This window comes from Camarhynchus parvulus, chromosome 1 (assembly GCF_901933205.1).
Source record: "Camarhynchus parvulus chromosome 1, STF_HiC, whole genome shotgun sequence".
NCBI lineage: Eukaryota > Metazoa > Chordata > Aves > Passeriformes > Thraupidae > Camarhynchus > Camarhynchus parvulus.
This window is the reverse complement of record NC_044571.1, coordinates 82,357,149-82,378,083: the sequence shown is the minus strand read 5'-3', so window position 1 is coordinate 82,378,083 and position 20,935 is coordinate 82,357,149. Positions and strand designations below refer to the sequence as shown.

General features: G+C 36.8%; 1 protein-coding gene across 12 annotated transcripts in view; it reads left to right on the top strand.

The window, feature by feature from the left end:
- DLG2 (discs large MAGUK scaffold protein 2) overlaps positions 1–20,935 on the top strand; it is an 890,387-nt gene that overhangs the window by 598,425 nt on the left and 271,027 nt on the right. For all 12 annotated transcript variants that reach the window (XM_030950072.1, XM_030950037.1, XM_030950029.1 and 9 more), the window contains one exon: positions 19,517–19,653. In XM_030950072.1, coding sequence (XP_030805932.1) covers positions 19,517–19,653 — 137 coding nt within the window. The remainder of the gene's footprint in view (positions 1–19,516; positions 19,654–20,935) is intronic.

The window sequence follows — 20,935 nt, the reverse complement described above, 5'->3', positions numbered from 1 at the left end:
ATTATCTTCCTTTGGTCAGTAAAGACATGCCATCTCATTTGTGTAAGTTACCATCTATGAAGCTTTTCTTTAAAAATTGCACATTGATTCTGTGAAGTGGTTCCTTCCATTCCTGAGGAAAAGTAGTCCTTGTATACAATTTCACAAAGTAATAGTTAATATTCTAATGGCATTTCAGTTCTAGTTTCTCAGGCTTTTTCTTTTTTGTCTTTAGTGGAGAAAGAAGGTAAATCTGTTATGTTTTTTGTTAAAAAAGGCAGTTTAATGACAGGAAGTGGTGGAATCATCTTGTCCTCACATCAGACTTAATTTAAACATTTTGGAGATTAGTAGCCAGTCATTAAAGAAATTATTTTCCAAATCAAAAAGGATATTTTCAAAGGAAATTCAAAATCCCTCCTTCTGGCTGGTCGTCTCCCTTAAAACTGGAGCTCTCCTGTGAACTGTAGGATATTACTTGCTTGAAAACTATGATTGTCTTTTTTTGTATTTAACTGTCATTTTCCATTAGCAGTAAAGAAGTAAACAACATGTCTGGGAAGGCTGCGCAGCAATATTATATGTATGTATTTTGTCTGTTTTTCCCTTGAAACCATTAAGCTCTTAAGAACTCTCCAAGCAGGTCTGAAGAATCCTGTGTTCATATGCAAAATGAACATCTAATCTCATAGTGGATTTTAAATAAAATTTTCTAGAAATCATTCACAAAGATTTCCACTGATATGAATATTGCTTTTTGCAGCTCCATCATGCTAACTATTTCTGAAGTGGTGCAGTAGCAATTTTAAAGTGCAGTGCTGTATTTTAATAGCCAATTGAGATGGCTATAAAAATTCAGCACTGTGCATTAAGATCATTACTAAATTGCTTCAGCAGTACTTACTGATGAGGCAGCTTCAGCAGAACACATTTCATCTTAATGAACTGTGGCTGCAATAGTGCAAAAAGCAGCAGCTCAGGGAAAGATAGATGATAGAAAGGTAGGCTTGGATGCCAACAAACTGGAGATTTTGTTTCAAGAAAAATAAGGTTTGGTTGGTTGTTTTTTGTTTTCAGTGGAGAAAGAAAATAAGTCCACCATCGTTTTTTATTACAATTGCATTTAAATGGCAGAAGACAGTGCTATGGAATCATGTCACATCAGACCAAATTCAACCATCTTTGGAGCTAAGCAGATCATTGACATTTCAATTGACAGAATTTTCTGTGCTTGTTCTTTCTGAATTAGGTAGGAATTGTGTATTATTATCCAGTTGCCATGATTTCATCAACTCTGAGTAGAGACATCAAAGGGTATGGTGTTCCAGTGTGACCTTGTTTTGTTATCATTCTGTCATGAGATTTTGGCCTTCTTGCTGTGGTCAAAGGTACTCTGAGGCTTTTGCTGCAAATCAAGAGCTTGTTAGTATGACCTACTAGCTTCCCCTGATACTGTTGTTGTCACCTTCACAGGTTTAACTCTATAAACTTTTTTTCTGAAAATTTGAGAGAAGGAAGATGTAGGGCTTGGGTTTGTGGTTTGGTTTTTTTTGGGGTTGTTTTTTTTGGGTTTTTTTTTTTTTTTTTTTTTGGCTGGGTTTTTTAATTGCTTCCTTTAGAAACAGGGCTTATTAATTTCTGTGCTCAGCTGTTGGGTAAGTGATAGAGACGGATGCATCTCCAGCTTTTGTTCATATGGCATCCTTCTGGGTGACAGTAAAGCAGACCATTTAAAAATTCTGTACTTGGTTTATCCTGTCCTTGTGGAAATGCTTCAAAGGAACTTGCTTTCTAAATGGATTTCCCAGTTGCATAATGATCTCCAATGCGCTGCTGAAAAGTTTATTGGAACATCTTTTGTCTTGGGCTTGTATGAAAAACTGTGATGTGTGTGCTTTGGGAATTTACTTGACATTGTGTCCTTTTACTCTCTGCAATTTTTAAAAATCCCAAAGACTAAGTGCCTTTTTTGGTTTTGGTGTTTTTTGGGGTTTTTTTGTCTATGCCAAGTGTAAGGAAAATTCCCCATGGATCTTGGCCAGCTTCTTTTTCAGTTCCAAGGTTTTCTCCTGACTAAATGTAATACAGTAAGTCTCGTAATTTTGTCATTATAGCATGCCTTTGTACTCCTTTTTTCCTCTAGGTTGTAAATTTCTGGGTCAGAAAATAGTTTCATCATTTCCCTCCCCATTCTAACGTGCTGTGTAAGAGTTAAAAGGGGAGCTAGAGAAGATCCCTTTCATTATGTTTGCCATTGCTATTTTCATCAGGAGGACAGGAGGTGCAGCAGACAGGGTAGTGAGTGTTAATTGTCTCATCAGTATTTCCAGATGCATGATAAATCAAAAGGTAGGGAAGGACAGTGTGGCATCATTTGCTAAACTACTGGGCTGAGTGTGGAAAAAACCTTTCTGTAGACAGGAGGCCAACATCATTTTTCCTGTTTCTTAGTGGAGTAGCGAAGATTTCCTAGGGAGTGGCAGTTTTCCTCTACCTATCTTATCCTTGTTTTAAATTCTTCAGGTAAATTTTAGAGAATGATTTTTATGCTTGATCTTTCACCGCTTTAATAATAATTTTCAACAGTTATATGACAGCTATTTCTGGAGCCTGATTGACATCCTGATGCAACAGAAAATGGGGATTAGCCTGTTATGTTGAATGTGTTTGTTGACACAATGTATTTCATTTCACCTGGGTAGTCTGAAAATCCTTATGTTTCCTTCTTTGGAGACCTTCATCCTTTTCTGAATATAAAGCCTAATGTGCATATTAGTCACGTGAAACTACAGAACAGTTTTCATCCTTTATTGTTAAGCTAATTATCTGTGTAGCAAGATCTGTCTTCCTGGTAGTTTTTAGATGTCCAGATCTTTGTCAAGACATCTGCTGTCTGGAAAACAACACACATCAGCAAAATATTGTATTGCCATGGAGAGCACCTTTGAAAGAATAATTAGTATTTAATTAAATTTTTATAGCATGAGAAGCTGTAGCTCTTCTTTTTTGTCTCTTCATTTTTCTTGTCTGTTTTTGCCCCGTAATCGAAAGCATGGGCAGACAGTATTCTAAGTCTTTGGAGAACGGCATCACAGATTCTAATAATGGTGGAGAGACAAAGCTGACTGCAGCTTTAGAGATTCAAGTGATGTGGTAAATAAAATATCACAATGAAGCCTATTTTAAAAATATTTTAGATTGTCAATATTATTCTTTTGTTTGCACTGGTTGGAAAAAAAAAGGAAATAGTTACATTAAGGCATCTCTGAACATCTGAAGGGAATAGCTGTCTTAGAAGTCAAACACCCAAGTGATTAATTGCATTAGTTGTTCATCTGGCTATTTCCAGTCCTTTCTGGACTACTCTAGTCCTTTCTGCAGGTCTGTCATCCTCATTTTGCTCTCAATATTCCAAATTCTAGATGAAATTTCAGTTATCCTTCATAAAAACAAAGTAAATAGTACATTAGTTAAATAGGAATTTCCCTATAGTATTTTATCTTTGACTTGCCATTTATTATTTTAGAACATTTGTCCAACAGCTTTGAAGAACTGCTTTTCCTTCATCAGTTAGGGGGGTTTTGTTTGTTTGTTTTGTGTCTCTAAACATGATGTTAGAATTCCTAGAAATCACAGCTATTTTTTGGAGTGCAAGTGGAAGACCCTTTGCTGTTTGCCATGGAACACCCTGTTGGTGCAGATGGTCATTCTTTGCAATTGGGCTGTCATAAGATATGAGACCAGGAAATCTAGGCTCTGGGACTCCAGAGCAAAAATGTTCTGGTTCTGCCTGTATCACATCAGTGATGTGTACAAAGGGCAGCTGAATTTTACATGCAATGAAGGGTCCTCTGTTGCAGACACAGTGAGATTCGTACAGAAATAAAGTAGAGCCTTGCTGTGTCAAACTCTTGTGCTCCCTGACATGTAGGCAGCCGCTCTTCAATTCTTCTTTTGAACTGGCAGTAAAACCATTGATTTATGACAGTGTCACTTGTTCTTCTGATCTTGCCGAGACTCACTTAAGATTTTTTTCATTCAGAAATTCCGCTACTTGGTCCAATTTCAAGTTGACACATTTTTATCAACATTAAGCTTTTTATGTGCTTGGTAGATGAAAAAATTGCTGTGGCCTCTTCCAGTGCAGATTTTGGCTGTTGTTGAATAAGAAAGGCAAGGAGATAGCTTAATGCTTATATCTTTAGTGGCTAATTTTGGAGAAAAATGCAACTCTGAAAGCTTGAAAAAGCAAATAATATCTGTGGAGGAAATCTCTGTGAAACCATAAACACTAGGGACTATATCCAAAATATTCCAAGAGCACAAAGCTCTGTGTTCATTAACTGGGATGTTGGCTTCTGAATTTTGAGTAATAGCTTATATGAACAAATAACAAACTGGCTCTTGGATTCTTAAAAAAAAAACAAAACCGTGCTATCATTATTTTTTGATAGGAAGAAACAGTTGCAAAGCAAGATCTTGGAGCTTTGTGACATGTAAAAAAGGGTATAATGACACAGAAACTCTTTAGGATATGATAAAAGATACATTGTATAAGCTAAAAGAACAATAGCCCCAAGATATGCTTGACATGTTTATTTTGGAAAGTGATATTTGCAAATAAGGATACGATAAACTTTTCTTTCTCAAAACTGTGTTTTGGTTTTTGTTTGTTGTGTTTCTTATGCAAAACAATTTGTAGGTTGTCTTATGAAATTAATACAATGGCATATTATTCACTCCAACAGAGAGAACTGAAATAAGGAACCAAAATCACAGCAAATAATTTAGTAAAATTGTTTATTGTGGGCATATTTACATTTTATATACTGTAATTGAAAAATAAACTCAATGTAAATGGTAGGCCAGGGGTGAATCTCATCCGCAGTCTGATGTTTAGGTCAGATGTGTCTCATTTCTAATTTCAAATTATTATCAAATGTCGTAACCTAAATTTCTGAAAGTTACTTTTAAATTACACTGTTAAATACTACTAGAGCAAACCAGACCCACGCTGCAATGCAGTATTGTAATTTTAGAGATGCATTTGGCAGTTACAGAGAGATGTTGTGATCATAGGTGCTTTCAAGACAAGATGTGACAAGTGCTTACCTTTTTTGCTGGCATCAGTTTTCACAGAAAGGTCATGTCTTATAAGGTTGCTATCATGATCAAAATCAGCAACAAAGGGACAAGATCTCAGCCTCAAACGAAGAAGCAATAGGTCTTACAGCACTTAGAGAAGCTAGATACTCACACACTCACAGGTCCTGATGGTCTTGATGACAGACCCGCAGAATTTATGTGATGAAATCTGAGTGCTGCCAACAGTCCGGCTTGAGCACCCGTGGGGAGAAGGTGAACTGAAAAACGGGAAAGATGAAGCAGAAAAATGCATCCTTATTGAAGGGAACAAGAGGAGCTGAGGGACTGTGAAGCCATCAGTGTATTTTTAGAATCTCAGGAGAGTATTTGAAAAAGTAGGAAATCTCTTTATAAGCATCTAGAAAAAGGTTGAAGAGTAATGATAACCAGAAGAGACCATATTTCTCTTCTGCAACATTTCCTCTTTTTTCTCAGATGACTCCATGTGCTGGGAGGGTTCAACACTGAAAATGGTCTGAGAAAGCAAAGATGTAATTGAGCAGGGTCAACTGCAAGGTGCTTTTAGTAGAAATAACCACATATCTGCTAAATAATGCTTACATAGGACTGTAAGAAAATAATGTGGAAAAGTAGCTAGAACTTTGTTAGCTGTAACATCTTGTCTCTAACACATCCTGCTGTGATGAAGCATTCAAATAACGTATTTGGTTTTGTAAATTGAGGTATGGTTTACAAAGACATAGGAGCATTCCTTTCATCTTTTACAGGTAAAGCTTTGAGCTCTGTACTTCAAGAAGGGTGTATGCCAGTTGGAGAGATTCCAGGGGAAAGCTGTAAAAATGATCAGAGATTTAGAAAGCCTGTCCTACAATGAATAAATGAGTGATCTGAAGCCATTTATCTGAAATACAAAAGACTAAGTGGGAGGTAGGGGGCAGTTTATCAGCACCTGATAACAATCTTGCCTTGCAGCGCATCTTTGAAGAGTGAGATTGCTCTCTGTGCTCCCTAGGGAGGGTGTGAAACAAAATTTAATAGATAAATAATAAACAAGATTTGTACTAGATGTAGAAGTGAGGATTGTGATTACCAGGGAGGACATCAGGTCTGTAGCATGGGAAATACGTGGCTGTGCCAGACAACCATTTGTTAGACACAGTGCAACTGTAGTTGCTTCTACCTCAGGTTGAGAAGAATAATGATCCATTGAGTTTCTTCCTGTCCCAAGATTCATAAGAAAATTTTCTCATTTCACTATACTTTGAAGACACAGAGTAGTCATGGGGCTATTTAAGTCCTCCATCAGCAGAAATGAAGAGGGTATCTTCCAGACAAAAAACCACATCCTTTGCCTGTCCTCAACAGTAATTTTATATTTTTCATTTCCATATTTTTTTGCTTTAGGAAGGATAAAACATTTTAGAAAAAACTTCTGTGTATGAGAAAATATTAATGAATATTAGAACAGATAATCTGGTATCTTAATCTGCATTTCTCTGTCTTTTCAAATTTTCTGTTGCTCAAGATGGGATCATGCTTTAGGAACAATTTGATCTTGTGGGTGGCTGGTTCTTCACCAAAGGGTGTTTTCACAGCATGTTTCAGTATTTAGAGACTGGTAAAAACTCCTTTGTTTTGGACTGTGCCAAGTCTTTTAATGCTATGTCTTGACTTCATATAAACAGTTTTGTTCATATAACAGTTTTGTCTTTATACCTAAAATCAGTCTTGTAGACTTTGGGTGAGTCTCACTGGTATGAATCTTTTCATCCAAATAGCTGCCTAAATTTTCCAAATGGGGCCCAGAAATGGCCTGTGAATAAATAAAGATATTAGTACATTCATTCTTTCCCCCAGGGTTTCATTTTTCATTGGAAATGATGCACATATAGTTCCCAGAGACTGACCCTGGCTCTGGCATTGCAGGAAAGTTCAGTGTTTATTATTAGTTGAAATAGCTGATAGAAAGGCCACGTTAATATTCCTCCTAGCTAGAACCCCTCAAGGGACTCACAGCAGGGTCTTGTGTTATGCTATATCTCATTAAGAGGGAAACTCTTACTCACAGAAAATCTGTAGTGTTTTCTCAGGCTTGAGCAACCATATTTTTTAAGTGTTACTCTGCATTTCAACTCTGCTAAGCAAAAGTTCCTAGAAAATCTTTAATGGTCTAGGACCAGTCTGAAAAAAAAAATCTGTAATTCTGTTTCAAATGTGAGTTCACATTCTCTTTCTAGTTAGAATGTAATTCCCTTTGCAAATATTTGACATAATTTCTGAGAAGTCATAGACTCATACAATGATTAAAGAATAGTTTGGGTTGGAAGGGAGCTGTAAAGCTCATCTACACCCAGCCTTCTTGCAACGATCAAGGACATCTTCAACTAGACCAGCTTTCTCAGACCTCCATCGAACACACCCCCATCCTTGACAGGGCATCATCCAAGGTGGGGCATCCACAGCTTCTCTGGGCAACCTGCGCCTCACCACCCTTACAGTAAAGTTTCTTCTCAATATCTAATCCAAATCTACTGTTTCAGTTTAAAGCTGTTACCCCCTGGCCTGTCACTAGAGGTCCTGTCCTCATCTTTCTTAGAAAGGCACAAGTGTCTGACTTTACTCATTTTACTCTGTGAGAGTATAGGGTACTTCTCACTGGCAAATAAAACATTTTTGCTTCACTTTGCTTCCTAGAGTGCTGCAAGACAGCATCATCAACAAACTGCACCAAGGGAACAAACTGCAGTTTCAGAGAGACAAAAAGAACCAAAGCAAAGTGCAATGACTCATGAATCCATTTTCAGAGTGTCTTTGCCTTATTACTTCTGTTGAATAAGCACCATCTCTTTTCCTTCTCTCTATCATTTATATACCTGTTCAACTTTTAATATCATGGCTCCATAAATTGCCTTGCATAAAAAAGCAAAATTACATGTACATTTGTGCCTTGATTTCTCTCTGTGTTTTTAAGAAGGAAGTAACTGAATGGATGACAGATTGATTGTTTACGGGTTGATTGCAAATAGATAAGAGTCTGCAAGATGAACTTTGATTTCATTTTGTATTTTCAAGCTTCAACATAATTGACAGAGAGCTTCTAAGTAAAGTATTTCTGCTCAGCTTTGCAACAGGGATGAGAAGATAAATGTTAAATTTCCCTCATCAGATGGAGGACAAATAAAAGAAGCTGATGAGTCTGTCCTTGACAGGTATGGTTTTTAAACAGATCCAAAACTGACAGACTGCTCCTTCTGTCTCCATTTTATTGGTGACAAATTATTAAATATTTGTCTCAAAGAGCCATTCAACTTAGCAGAGAACCAGCTATACTCATTTAAAGGTATATCACCTAATGTTTTACAAAGTAAATAGTATTTCTCCCTGAATTGGAATAATTTTCTCCCGTGTCAAGTCTGTAGATTTCGAAAATGAATCTATATCAGAAAAAAAAAAAAGGCAGGAAAAGCACAGATTTGCGTAGTACAAAGACTTAAAAAATTTAATGTCTCATCAAAAAGTGAGAACTACTTTAAGGCAGATCTTGATGTGCTCATCTACAGGAACATGATTTTCATTTGCATTATTAGGAGATTAAATACCTTGTTCTACTGTCAGTAATTACAGTAATTTGTGCAGAAAATGGCATAGGTACTATTTGTTAATGACTGGCAAACTGTGATCGACTGTCAGCATGAATTTGGTTCCTACACCTGAAACAGCTGGTGTATTTTGTGCATGGAAAGTGAACCATGTTTCAGGGTTTGAACCCCAGTTAATATAGAATGTGAAAACAATAGGGATCTTCTCAGTGCAGTTGATCCAGGTGTCTGTAACTGCCTGTCTCTTGGCACTGCAGAGGAGTCATGCCCTGTTACATTTTCCCTTTGCCCAAACATTATGCATCCAAATTTATGTAGCATCAGGAATTAAATAAGGTCAAGTGAACTTTAAGAGCATGAACAGTGGGTGAAAAGAGAAAAAAAAGCTCCAAGATTTTGTTGAATTGTCTGTGGAAGAGAGGAGACAGCCAGGGAAAGGGGACTTCTCTTGGTTTTATACCAGTGAGATCAACATCTGCCGTGCTGATCCCATCTCCATATACTTGTCTTCAAAATGAAAACCTTAGAGAGCCAGTTGATTATTGGTTACAAATTAATGGAAAATGGCATTTTTAACAGAAGATGCAGTTAAAATAAATGTGGCTATAAGGGCATATTTATGGTAATGAGGCTAATTGCCTTAAAAACTTGGAAAAAAAATGGGTCAGTAGAGATAATTTGATTTCCCCCTTCCTTCAACCTGTATTCATTAACTATACTCTAGATTAGACATTCTCACAATGCATGCAAAGGTGGTTAAATGCAACATTCTCAAGCCTTGTGCTTCTCTTGAAAGGGTGGGTTAAAGGTTTCATATTTGATTCTCTAGCCAGAAAAAGAGGTTCATAATACCAGTGTATCTTTCAAAATGAAAAATTGCAGAAGTATTGAATAAACATTATTATTACTACACTGTTTTCTTCCACTGTAGATCTGACTTAGCTCTCAAGAGCCTTACAAGCCTTTGATTGTTAACTTCTCTTTCTCTCTCTTAAGCTTAGGAGAGCAATTTTATTCTTCCTTTTCCTCCCAGTAGGACTTGTGCTGTAAAGGTATATTTTTATTGACTCTTTTTCAGGTGCATTACTAGCCTAAACAGCCATTTCTGTCCTACTCTCTTCAGCTACTTGCTGCTATCCCTGTATCTTTCCTTCTTCCCACATCCTTCAAGTTGAGTTTGCAGGGCAGCTGTGATGACCTTGCAGTGCTCTCCACAGGAGTCCCAGATCTATAATGAGGGTCCAGGTACAAAAGTGTGGTGCCAGCAAAGGGGGCGTGTGAACCCAACACTGCCAGCTCTTACTGCTGCCGTCTCTGTGGATGATGGTCAATATGCACCTGGTCTGTGATTCAGGTTAATTTGACTTGGTTTTCATGCCATTTTCAATTTGCCATTTGCTATGACATTTTCACAGCTAACAAAGAAGGCAGAGAGCACATCAGAGTTGTCTCTTTCAGCATTAGTGAGTTTTTAGGTCAGCATATGACAATTTTAAAAATGCACCATGCAACATTCCACCTGGCTTTTTTGCTGCTTATTAGGACAACTGGCTGCTTAAAATCATGAAATGGTTTGGGCTGTAAGGGACCCTAAAAATGACTGCATTCTTTCCTACTTACCATGTCCAGTGACACTTTCCACCAGACCAGGTTGCTGAAAGCCCCATCCAGCCTAGCTTTGAACACTTTCCTGGGATGTCTTTTTCATCTCTAGTCTTCTATAGCCCAGCTGATTTTTGCCCAAGTGAATGAAAGAGCAGGGGTGAGGATGGGATTAAAAATCCCAAAACAAAACCAAAAACCTCTTGCCAAGAAGAAATGGCAATGTAATGTAAAATAAAAAGTATGAGAAAAAAATGTGTTGCCTTTAGCAGTCCCTTCATATCACATTGAGCCATACAGGTCACTGATGCTGTGTTTAACATTATTTCCTGCAAGATATAAATGATCCTGTCACCAGGCAGCCAGCCAGATGATGTCTAGCCTGATCAAAAATTCTGGTTTTTAGTGCCTCTGGGTCTGAGGATTATTTGTCCTTGTGGGTGCACCAAAAGTATACAAAAAGCTTCCTGCATGCAGAAGAGGTGACCATTCATTCAGTTCAGTTGTAGGCATATGGAGATGTGAGAAGAAAAGGGCATGTAAAAACTTCAGATATAAGCAGCTAATCCTGTTCCTAAGTGGCAGATCTTGGGTTTTTTCTGTTTCAAAACACTAATCTTCACTTTTTAAAAAAACCTAATTTGACTGGTCTTAACATGAAATGTTTAGACTTGGTGTATCATGTGTTTATTTCCAAAAGAATCAAACCCCTTGCTGTAATTCTTGGAGTGTCAGTATATGTCAAAAATGAAATAATTTTCTTTTTCTTGCACTTACACTGGTAAAATTTTGACAGTGTGGTTTAATGTGATTTTCAGTGAACTAGAATCCTCATTAATGCTTTGAAAGTCAGATTATTGTGAATAATTAGGAAAATTCCCTGATCTTTTCAAGTTAAATTATGAAGTATTCTTAAGAATTACTGTTATGCAATTAGGCCATTTCTCGTCTATGCTTTCTGGGAATTTTATTCCTAATTAATTTGAATAATTGTAAAAATATATAATAAACACAAGTTCAAATGAGGCTCTAACTGTATTTTTCTAACTTACTATTTCCTTTCTTTTCTGCTATATCTGTGGAAAATATATCTTTAGGGATAAATATATGCAAGCAAAAAATAATGGAAAAACATCAAACTGCAAAACAATAGAAAAGAAGGGATTGTTTTCATTTGCTTGTTAGAGAACCTTTTTTACAAATTCCTACAAATAGCAGTGTAATTTAAGATATGTTTTCAAGGCTTTATGAAAGATTATAGAAAGATTAGCTTTACTATTACGGTAATGTAAATCAATGCTTTATCTACTATACCTACAGCATGATTGTTTTTAAACATGCACTCACTGCCTTGGAGCTTTATTAACATTTGCATCATAATCTCAATTTCCCATAATTTCCTTTCTGGCCTGCAGTGTAAAGGATTTCTTTTAAGCCAAGGAGTGGATTGCTGTCTCCTGAGACCAGATTTCTCTTGTTCTTTCATATTTTAACCTAATAAATTTGGCTGTAATGTTTGATTTTGATGCCCTAAAAATGAAAACATAGTTGCAAATTTGTTGAAGTTTTTTATATTTTCTTATGAGGCTACAGCTGAGTAACTCAGCAAGAAAATCCCTGAAATATCCAGATGATTTTTTTCCATATTCTTGACTCTCTTGCATTAGTGACTTTTATGGGTCTCAGATGACATTGATGAACTCTGTGTCCAAAGAGAAGATGTAATACTTTGCATTCCCCTGCCCCCAGCAGAAGAGCAAGCTCAGAAAATGCCATGGTGGGAAGGGGTTCTCCAGGACATCTCAGCAGGAAGCTGTTTTGGAACAGATGTAAGGAACTGTAGTTAGCAGCATGGTAGCCAAATTTTAAAAATTACATATGCTGAAAGCCTGCTTAGATATTCTCAATCAAAGGTATGGAAATCAGCCTGCTATCCCCCCATCACCAGATATCAGCTACCACCACAGTCTTGCCTCTGAGTTTTTGCTGGCTACTATTTTTCCAAGCCTTCAGTCCTTCAGAGGACTTTGTGATAGTATGAATGTACATATGCAGCAGGGTCTTGAAGCCATTTTAATCTCAGTGAGATCAATATCTCTGTTTTCATCAAGAATCAAGGACAAACCTCTGCACATTCTTGCACTAGGCTGTGCAGCAAGTTTGTGTTACTATAATGTTTTAAATGTCAATGATCTTTGTTCTTTTTATTAGATCAAGAATAGTAAAAATTAAAATTAACTATACTATTGTAGTTTACTTTAAAAATTTGAATTTGCAGAGCTAAAAAATCATGCAGATAAAGGCAAGTAAGATGAAGAATTTTACTGTTTAATTTCTGTTAAAACCTCAACCAAAATCTGTCTTCATATGTAAAAGTATCAGTGATCATTTGCAAGAAAAGAATTCTCCTTGCCTGCTGTATGATCCCAGCTGCCATCCAGCCATAGCCTCTTTGTGAGCACACTGGCCACACTCGGTGGGAGTGCTGTGTGTGCTGCTCAGTTTGATCCTCAGCAGAGGCTGTACTGAAACTGCATCCCTGTTGCTTCAATAGCGTGGAGAGGTGAGGCACTGGGAGCCAGAGTGTAGGGATTAATGAAAATAATAGCTATAAAAATGGCTGTGGGCAAGAACAAAGGAAATGTGTAAAAACAGTTGGATAAATACCTGAAGGCACAAATATATAATGCCGCACAGTGTAAGGGGAACAATAATTTTCACTTTGTGTAAGGTGCTTTTGGACAATATTCTTCTTACCTAGTGGCACTGTACATAATTTTTATTCTATCTGACATCAACTGGGAAATAACCTGAAACACTAGATATTCCTGAAAGAAAATGTCAAAACAATAAGGAAGATGCTTGAAGTTTTTAACCCAAGGCCATTAGAAAGAAACACCAGATAACAACATGCTGTGTTACATGTGTAGGGACTTCAGCTTTCTCTGTGGTCTAGGCTATTATCCAATTGTTAGTTACAAAAAGAGCCCTCTGAAGTGATCTAGGAGCAGGGTCTGAAACAAGAATTAACAATTGGAATGAAATTAGACAGCTTTTAAATATGTTATGAATATTAGTAAAATTTTTATGAATCATACTGTATTTTAGATTGACTTTTTCATCCACAGACCAAAATGTAGTCAATAAGTCCTTCTGGCATAAGATGTCACATGCATCAGGCATAAGAATTGTTATAAGAACTCACTCAAATAAATTGATATTTGACTCTACTGCTACAACATGAAGGAGATGAGGTAAAGTGACTTCATATACTTGGGATTAATAGTTTCTCAAGAACTGTTTCATAGGATGACAAAGAAAGAGCTCTGTAGAGGAAGATTGGTCCCTCTTTGTAACATTGTATAATCCTTGTGACACAAACTTTAATTTTTATTTTTTCATGTATTTTATTTTTGTATGGACCAAATAAAAAAGGACTCTGCTGTCAATAATGAACAATAGCCATAACTCACAGCTATAACAAGCATATTAATTGTCCACAGCTGTGAGGTGTTATTGTAAATACATGCTCTATGTGTCCTCCAGGAAAGCTGAAACTGGCAACAGGAGGCTTGAGTAAAGGGCATGGGGAGACATTCCCTGGTACTCCTTTGTTTATAATTAATATTTTTATAGTTTGTTTACTCATATAAACTGGACATAACAGTGATACCTGTCAAAACAAGTCAATCATTATATCAGTCAAAGCATTTTATATTACCCATGTTCCTTTCCTCCCTGAAAGTGGAATTTGATTAATTAGAAACCTGGATTGGGCATCATTGTTCCAGGTTTGACAGTTTTAACAAGCTAAATCTTTTGTAGCTGTGTTGTAGAAATGGCTGGTCCTTGGAAGGCAGGAGCTGCCCCAGCTTGGGCTCCTCATTGCTATGGCCAGTTATTTGCAGGAGCATGGTTGATGTGTCGTATGCCGCAGGGCAGCCAGGCTTGCAGTGTCAGGGAAGGGCCTCAGTGGGGCAGCTTGTTGGGGGGGTCTTTTCTGGTGGTACTTTCTGTTTTGCTGCATGAAACAGTTTCTTAAAATCTGAATGCACACAGTGCTCTGGAGCGAATCAGGTTTTTTCACACCTTTAGGAAATAAGTGTGGGCAAAAGCAATGAGAGAATGTATAGGGAGGGGCGGTGACATTTATTCACAAAATCTCTAAATAAGCTAACCATTTATGATCTTCCTTTCAGGTATTTCATTCACTCTCTGTTTCATCCACATCCCCCAGGGTGCATGTGCTGAGGTGGTCTGGCTCAGTTGTGTGTGACACAAAGAATATGGGACATCAAACCCTTACCACATCTCTTGGCATTTTCTTGATTGACAACCGTGAACTGACAGATTTTTGTATCAATTATTTATACCCTCTAGGAGTCTACTGTTATTATGGGTGGTCCTTTATATTGAACGCTCCTTTCTTCAGTCTCTTAGCCACAAGGTGGCTGCTCATCTGCTGATTTTTTTCATTTAGTAAACACACATTTTTATTGATATGATCTGCTTCCCTCTTAGGCTTACAGGCAAGAGAATGGCATATGTCACATGCTGCAGTCTTGCTGCCAACATCCCACTGTCATGGTACAGGGTCTTCTGCTGGCAAGACACCTGTTCAAAGGTCTTACAGAGTCCAGACATTCTGTCCAGGCTTGACAGAAATGGCTCATTTTGATTTTTATTGCTTGAGATGCTCTGTGCTGTCAGTACATATGATTTCTCTAACCTTTGGTGTTTCTTCTAGTATTTACATTCCTATTTCCATTCATATTTCATTTGTTAATATGATAATATTTCTGTTGAAGGTCCTTTGCCTGTTGTGGTTTCACTAAGTCTATGCTCACAGATCAGTTATGAGGTAAGGTGTACTGTGGTATAGCTAGGAATTAGGAATTACCTGTTCTAGGTCTCTAAAGCACACTGTTTTGGTTAACTACCTGAAAATCAAGCATTTCTTAACTATATTTTAGGGTTATATCTTAAATGCTGCTATCTTTGGATTCCCCTTATTGGGAGCTGTGAAACTCATGTTGGATTTCTGTTTTAAAATCCTCGCTCTGTTTGCTGATTTAAAATAAGCTTGGTTCTCTGTGTAGGATAGTAGCAAAATGCAACATCCATTTTTGGCATTCTGACTGAGTTTCTTTAACTTCACTTCTTATTAGAAAGCTGACATGACATAGCTGCAGTTGATCTTTTAGGCTCCCTCTCTAGTTACTGCAAAGTGGTATGCCTGCAGTGTCATTAACCCACTGTGTCTTTAACAGAGGTTTTATTATTTTTAATTATTATTATCTATTTTTATTAGTCCAGTTTGCTGGACTAATTATATGGGGAGCCTCCAAGCCTACTTTTACTAGAAAAATAGTTGGAACGTACTGTTTTACTAATGTAGTGATATATTTAAAACATGTGTCTGGTATGGCAAATAATGCAAAATCGATGTAAGTAGCCAAATATTTTAACATGTTCTTACCAATAATCCCAGGAAAAGATATTACTAAATATCTTTGACTTATTAATAGTAGCATTTTTTTTCTGCAGTTTCCAGTTTTGATGGAGTAGCTTTTTTCCCTGTCCCTTTTCCTCTTTCCGATACCAGAAACGTCTGCTGTTTCATGGGATTATTACACATTATTATTCATAGGATCAGTGATCAGCATTTGTGGAACCCAAAGGCAGATGAATTTTACAAACACAAATCCAGTAGAAATGGAAGGGAAATTAGGTTTGATTCAACTTTCCTAGTTTACACATTGAGTCAACCTTATAAGGGCCTATCCTCTTCAATGATTTTGAACAAAACTGAGTTTGACTTGGATGTGCACCAGTATTAAATCCACTTCTCACTTTTTTCCATCCTGAAGTAGTCTCTTCTTCACTGAACCACAGAAACATGGAATGGTTTGGGTTGGAAGGGATCTTTAAGTTCCAAACCTGTTACTCATTAGCATTAGATCCGGTTTCTCAAGGCCCCATTCAACCTGGCTTTGAACCATCTCCAAGGGTGGGGCATCCTCAACTTTTCAGGACAGCCTGTGCCAGTGCCTCACCACCATCATCATAAAACATTTCTTCCTCAACTTCATTCTGAATTTATCCTCCATCTAATTCCTGTTGTGAGGAATTTGAGCACTCTCTCCAAAATCAGCTGTTTCTGTGAAGCAGATTGCGCATCAGCCAAAGAGGAAGTGATCAACTTCTGATCTGTGTTTGATAGAAATGTTTTCATAACCAAAGGAATCAACAAGAACAAGGTTCTGCAATCAAATATGCTGTTTTATGAAAAATACCATTAGAAAACATACCTTATTCCATTGTTTGAATGATTCTCTGCTTTTAAAACAGAGTAAGAATCTGATGTAACACTAACCTGATGTAGTGAGCAATCAGAGATGCACACCAGGGTTGAGCAAATCTTTCTGAAGTGTTTAAACAGAAGCCTTCAGTCTAAATGAGCTCAGATTGTGAACTTTCATAGCACTGATCTTCCCACTCACCTCTTCCCACATCCAGACCTCAACCTTTCAGAAACCAAAAGTATGATTCACCTCATCTCTTTCAGATGTCTTGTTGAGATGAGATGAATCATACTTTAAAAGCTCTTAATGAATTTTCATTTATCGTACAGTTAGTATAAATGATAACCATAGTTGTCTGATGTCAGTTGGCCATATGAATCCTACCCAAAAGTTTTTGTGTATTATACTTTCCATGTGCCCTAGCAATTAGCAGAAGTAATTTAAATAAAATTAAATGGGGCATTGTTCCATTCCCTGTTCCTTCCAAGAAGAAATCTTTTAAAGAAAGCAAGTATGATTAAGCAATGAAATTAAATCATTATTGATTGACATGGAAAATTTTTCTCTTCCTCAGTTTTCTTTCCTACCCACTCTCCTTTTGCTCCCCCACCATATTACCCCATCTTGTTCTGCTCTTCTAAACCTTTCTGTAATCACTGTGGATTATTTGGATGCCCAAAGTTAGACCTTGCTTACAAATGCAATGTAGCCCCCACATTGTATCACAGCTAAATTTTACGTAGATTGTAGTAGAAAAATTTACTCATTCCACTATTTTAAGCTTCAGTTTTGTAATGGGAGCAGCCTATGTTGATGCTCTTTTTTTTTACGTTTTCTTATATCCATTGTGTTACAACCATGGAAATAGCAAGCCAAGCCCCCACTCAGCACTGCAGAAAATGCAGGTGATTGTCTTGGCTATCACTTGCTTGTGTTGCAGCAGGACCAGGCTGAATTAGGACTCACTTTGAGCAAAGTGCAGACCAGCTGTGTGTGCAGAAATGGCCCTTTACATGTGTACAGTGTCAGTAAAGGGGAGAGGAGGAGATGAAGTGCACCCCAACCTGTTCTTCCCATGGTCCTGCCCTAGGTGAGCAGTGGGGCTGAAGAAAGCCCTCTGGCTGAGATCTAGCCCACTCATTTGCTCCCACCAGCATTCTGGAATATTCTCAGATCTTTACTGCTAGAAGCCTATATAGGTGGGGTTTAGATCAAATTGATTATAATTATGTCACCTAGAAATATTATTCAGTCATTGTTCCTTGTCCATTACTAGCATTTAAAAAAAATCCATTCTTAATGTTTTATTAGAATATCTTTTCTCTTCTTTGTTAGCAGTCCCATGAAAAAATCCTTCCCTGCTGAAAAAATCGTAATCTTTTTATCCATGTACAGACAGTAGCACATAAATAAGAGTGATTGCCAGCTTTAGCTGGAAATTCAATAAAGCTTTCTTTTAATTACCCTATCCTTCTGAATTAACTTCATGTGTATTGTTAATAATCAATTAATTAAGTACTGTTTCAATTGGAGATATAAATTCAAAGGTGTCTTTTTGTAATTTACTGGCGTGGCACATTCCATTAAGTAGTCTATTATAGTACCTGACCTCACATATTTTTGAAGCTAAAATAATGATCAAATGAAAATAATGTGGTAAAAAAAAATAAAATATTTAATTCACTCCCCTTATCTCTGTACTCATACAGTTGCTAAAAATGTTGTGTGCATTAAATATACACTGTCCCTTAATTTTTATTGCCCAAGCAGTGTTGCTTTTGAGTTTGTGATGAAATGCTGAATTTCAGGCAACTCACTTTTTAATACTGCATTTTACTGTTCAGGCTACAACAATTATCAACATGTTTCCTTTAGGAATGAGTGAACAGCATAGATTTCATAGATAAAACCAGTGATTACTCTCTAAATAGATATAACTGTTTTTCTGTACAGCTAAAAGAGAAATCCCTAGCTGGAGCAGTAATCTAAGCAGGGTATTGTCAGGAACAGCTTCTCTGTTCAGATGGAAGTTCCCATTAGCTGCATAATCTCTGAAAAATTAGCTGTATGAAGTTAATTTTTATGGAAATCAAGCACAGTAATTTCTGTCTTTTCTTTGATTGAGAGGTAAAAATGTTCCTAAAAATTAAAGCAATGGTTTGCTTGTATGCACAATGTGTCAAAGGGTAAGAAATATAGGAAAAGGAGACAAGGTCTTTTTTTCTTCCCCCAACATCTATTTATTTTGCCTTACTTTAATCATATCAGCATGTATCATTGACATTGTTACAAAGTTTGGGTCTTTGAGTGTTTATCTAGGAATTTCACAGATCACTGAATAGAAGTTATATATGTACAAAGGACTGTTGCTTTCTTTATGTGTCCATAGCCACAGATTTGTGTCCTAAGGAAAAAGCGCACACTTTAAATCAAACATCTACACCTTTTCTTTCTATTTTCACTGATCCTTCACTGTGGTACTACATGAACTTGCAAACCCTGTGCTAGACATCTCAAGTATTTTTCAAATTGTGTGGACAATCAGAACACCTTTCATTTTGTTCTGATAGATGGTGATGTATTTTATAGCAATATTTAACAAACTCCAAGTTTCAGTGTTTTAATGCTGATCATGGAAAGCTGAGCCGTAACTTCTCGATGTAGGCTGCACTGGACCCCAGTGCAGAGGGTGTATAGAATCATCACTGGTTCAATTATTTTTGTCTCTAACTTTCTGTAATTGTAAATGGCAAAGAATTTCCTTGCTTTAGTTCTGTCCCTGACCTTTCAGGAAAGTGAAAGAGTATATTATTTGTATTTCCGAAAAAAAAATGCTCAAAGTTTACACTGTATATGCTACTCTTCCACTTCTCTTTAGTGTTCTGTGTTGTATTGCTAATGTTTTGTTTGCAATATCTTTTTCAGGTCTAGGATTCAGTATTGCAGGAGGGGTGGGAAACCAACACATCCCTGGGGACAACAGCATTTATGTCACTAAGATTATTGATGGGGGAGCTGCACAAAAAGATGGGAGATTGCAGGTTGGAGATAGACTTCTTATGGTAAGTATGACAAATTTTAATTCCATTTATTTAGCTGAAAATTGTTTCATATAAGGACTTTCATTCACCATACATCTTTCTGGAGGTAACCAAAATGACTGCTATCATAATTGTATTTCCATCATCTTCATTTTCCCCATTTTAAAAATATTTTTCTAATATTGAAGTAAAAAAACCCATTCCTCTGGAAAGCTAACATTTTATGAAGGCAGTGTATTATATTACTTTGACAAACCTTTTACAGAGAAGAGAATAAATGTCTTATGCACGTAAGGAACAAGTCAAAATGGACCATAAAACTTAAAAGATTTTAGACAAAGTGTTTGTTAAGGTAGTACTGATTCTACTGTTTATTGTGCACAAATTGAAAGCTGTCAAAACATGCCAGTAAATGACTCCCATGTAGCAACTGTCAGTGGACTACTACTTATATTTCAGTACCTGTAGGAATGCTTTACTTATCTGTTCCGTATTGATGTTAAAAAACATCCCAAACATTTTCCAAATTTTCCCTAGTACTGGTTCATTGTTTCTTATCAATAATGCTTTCCCACTCACAGAGTTTGTTTAATTCAAGACAGAGGGGGAAATCCTGACCCTGGTGAATCAGCACAAGTTAATCTATGTCAAGTTGTATTCATGTCAATGTATTTGCATAGATCTCAGCAGGTAGAGAAATATTTTTTTTAATAAGTGCAATGAAAAGAAAGAACAAACTAGTACTGCGTTAGCCCTGTTCTGTGATGTGATATTTCAGCAGTCGACCTTTATTGCTGCCTGTGAAGCTGGGCCTAATTGAGGTTTTCTTTATTTGGCTAGGGACATTGTGTTCCAGTCACATATGAAGATGGGCATTAATTTTATGACAGAGTACTAAACAGAACTGGAAAGACACTTGGTTGCTGGGTTGGTGACTCTTTGTCTTTTTTAATTAACCCAAATGGGTAGATAAAACAGTTTAAGGATCAACTGGTGTTAGCAAAATCAGAGCAAAATGAAACTAGAACTCAAAATTTCTTTGGCATTTTGTCTTTGCATAATCTCAGCATAGTCAAATTCAAGTAATTGTTGGATGATGAAGTTTTGGCTTATTTTGGTACAGAAATGTATATTTTTATTTGCCAAATTTGCACTTTAGTTATTTTGCAACTTGTTGCAAATCTGCTTCTGTTCGGCTGTTTTTGTTGCTTTTTGTTCTGATGAGAATTCCTTGCAGTTTTTGTGTTATCTGCAATTTTTTGTTACTTTACTCTTAATTTTTTTCCAATTCACATGAGGTAGT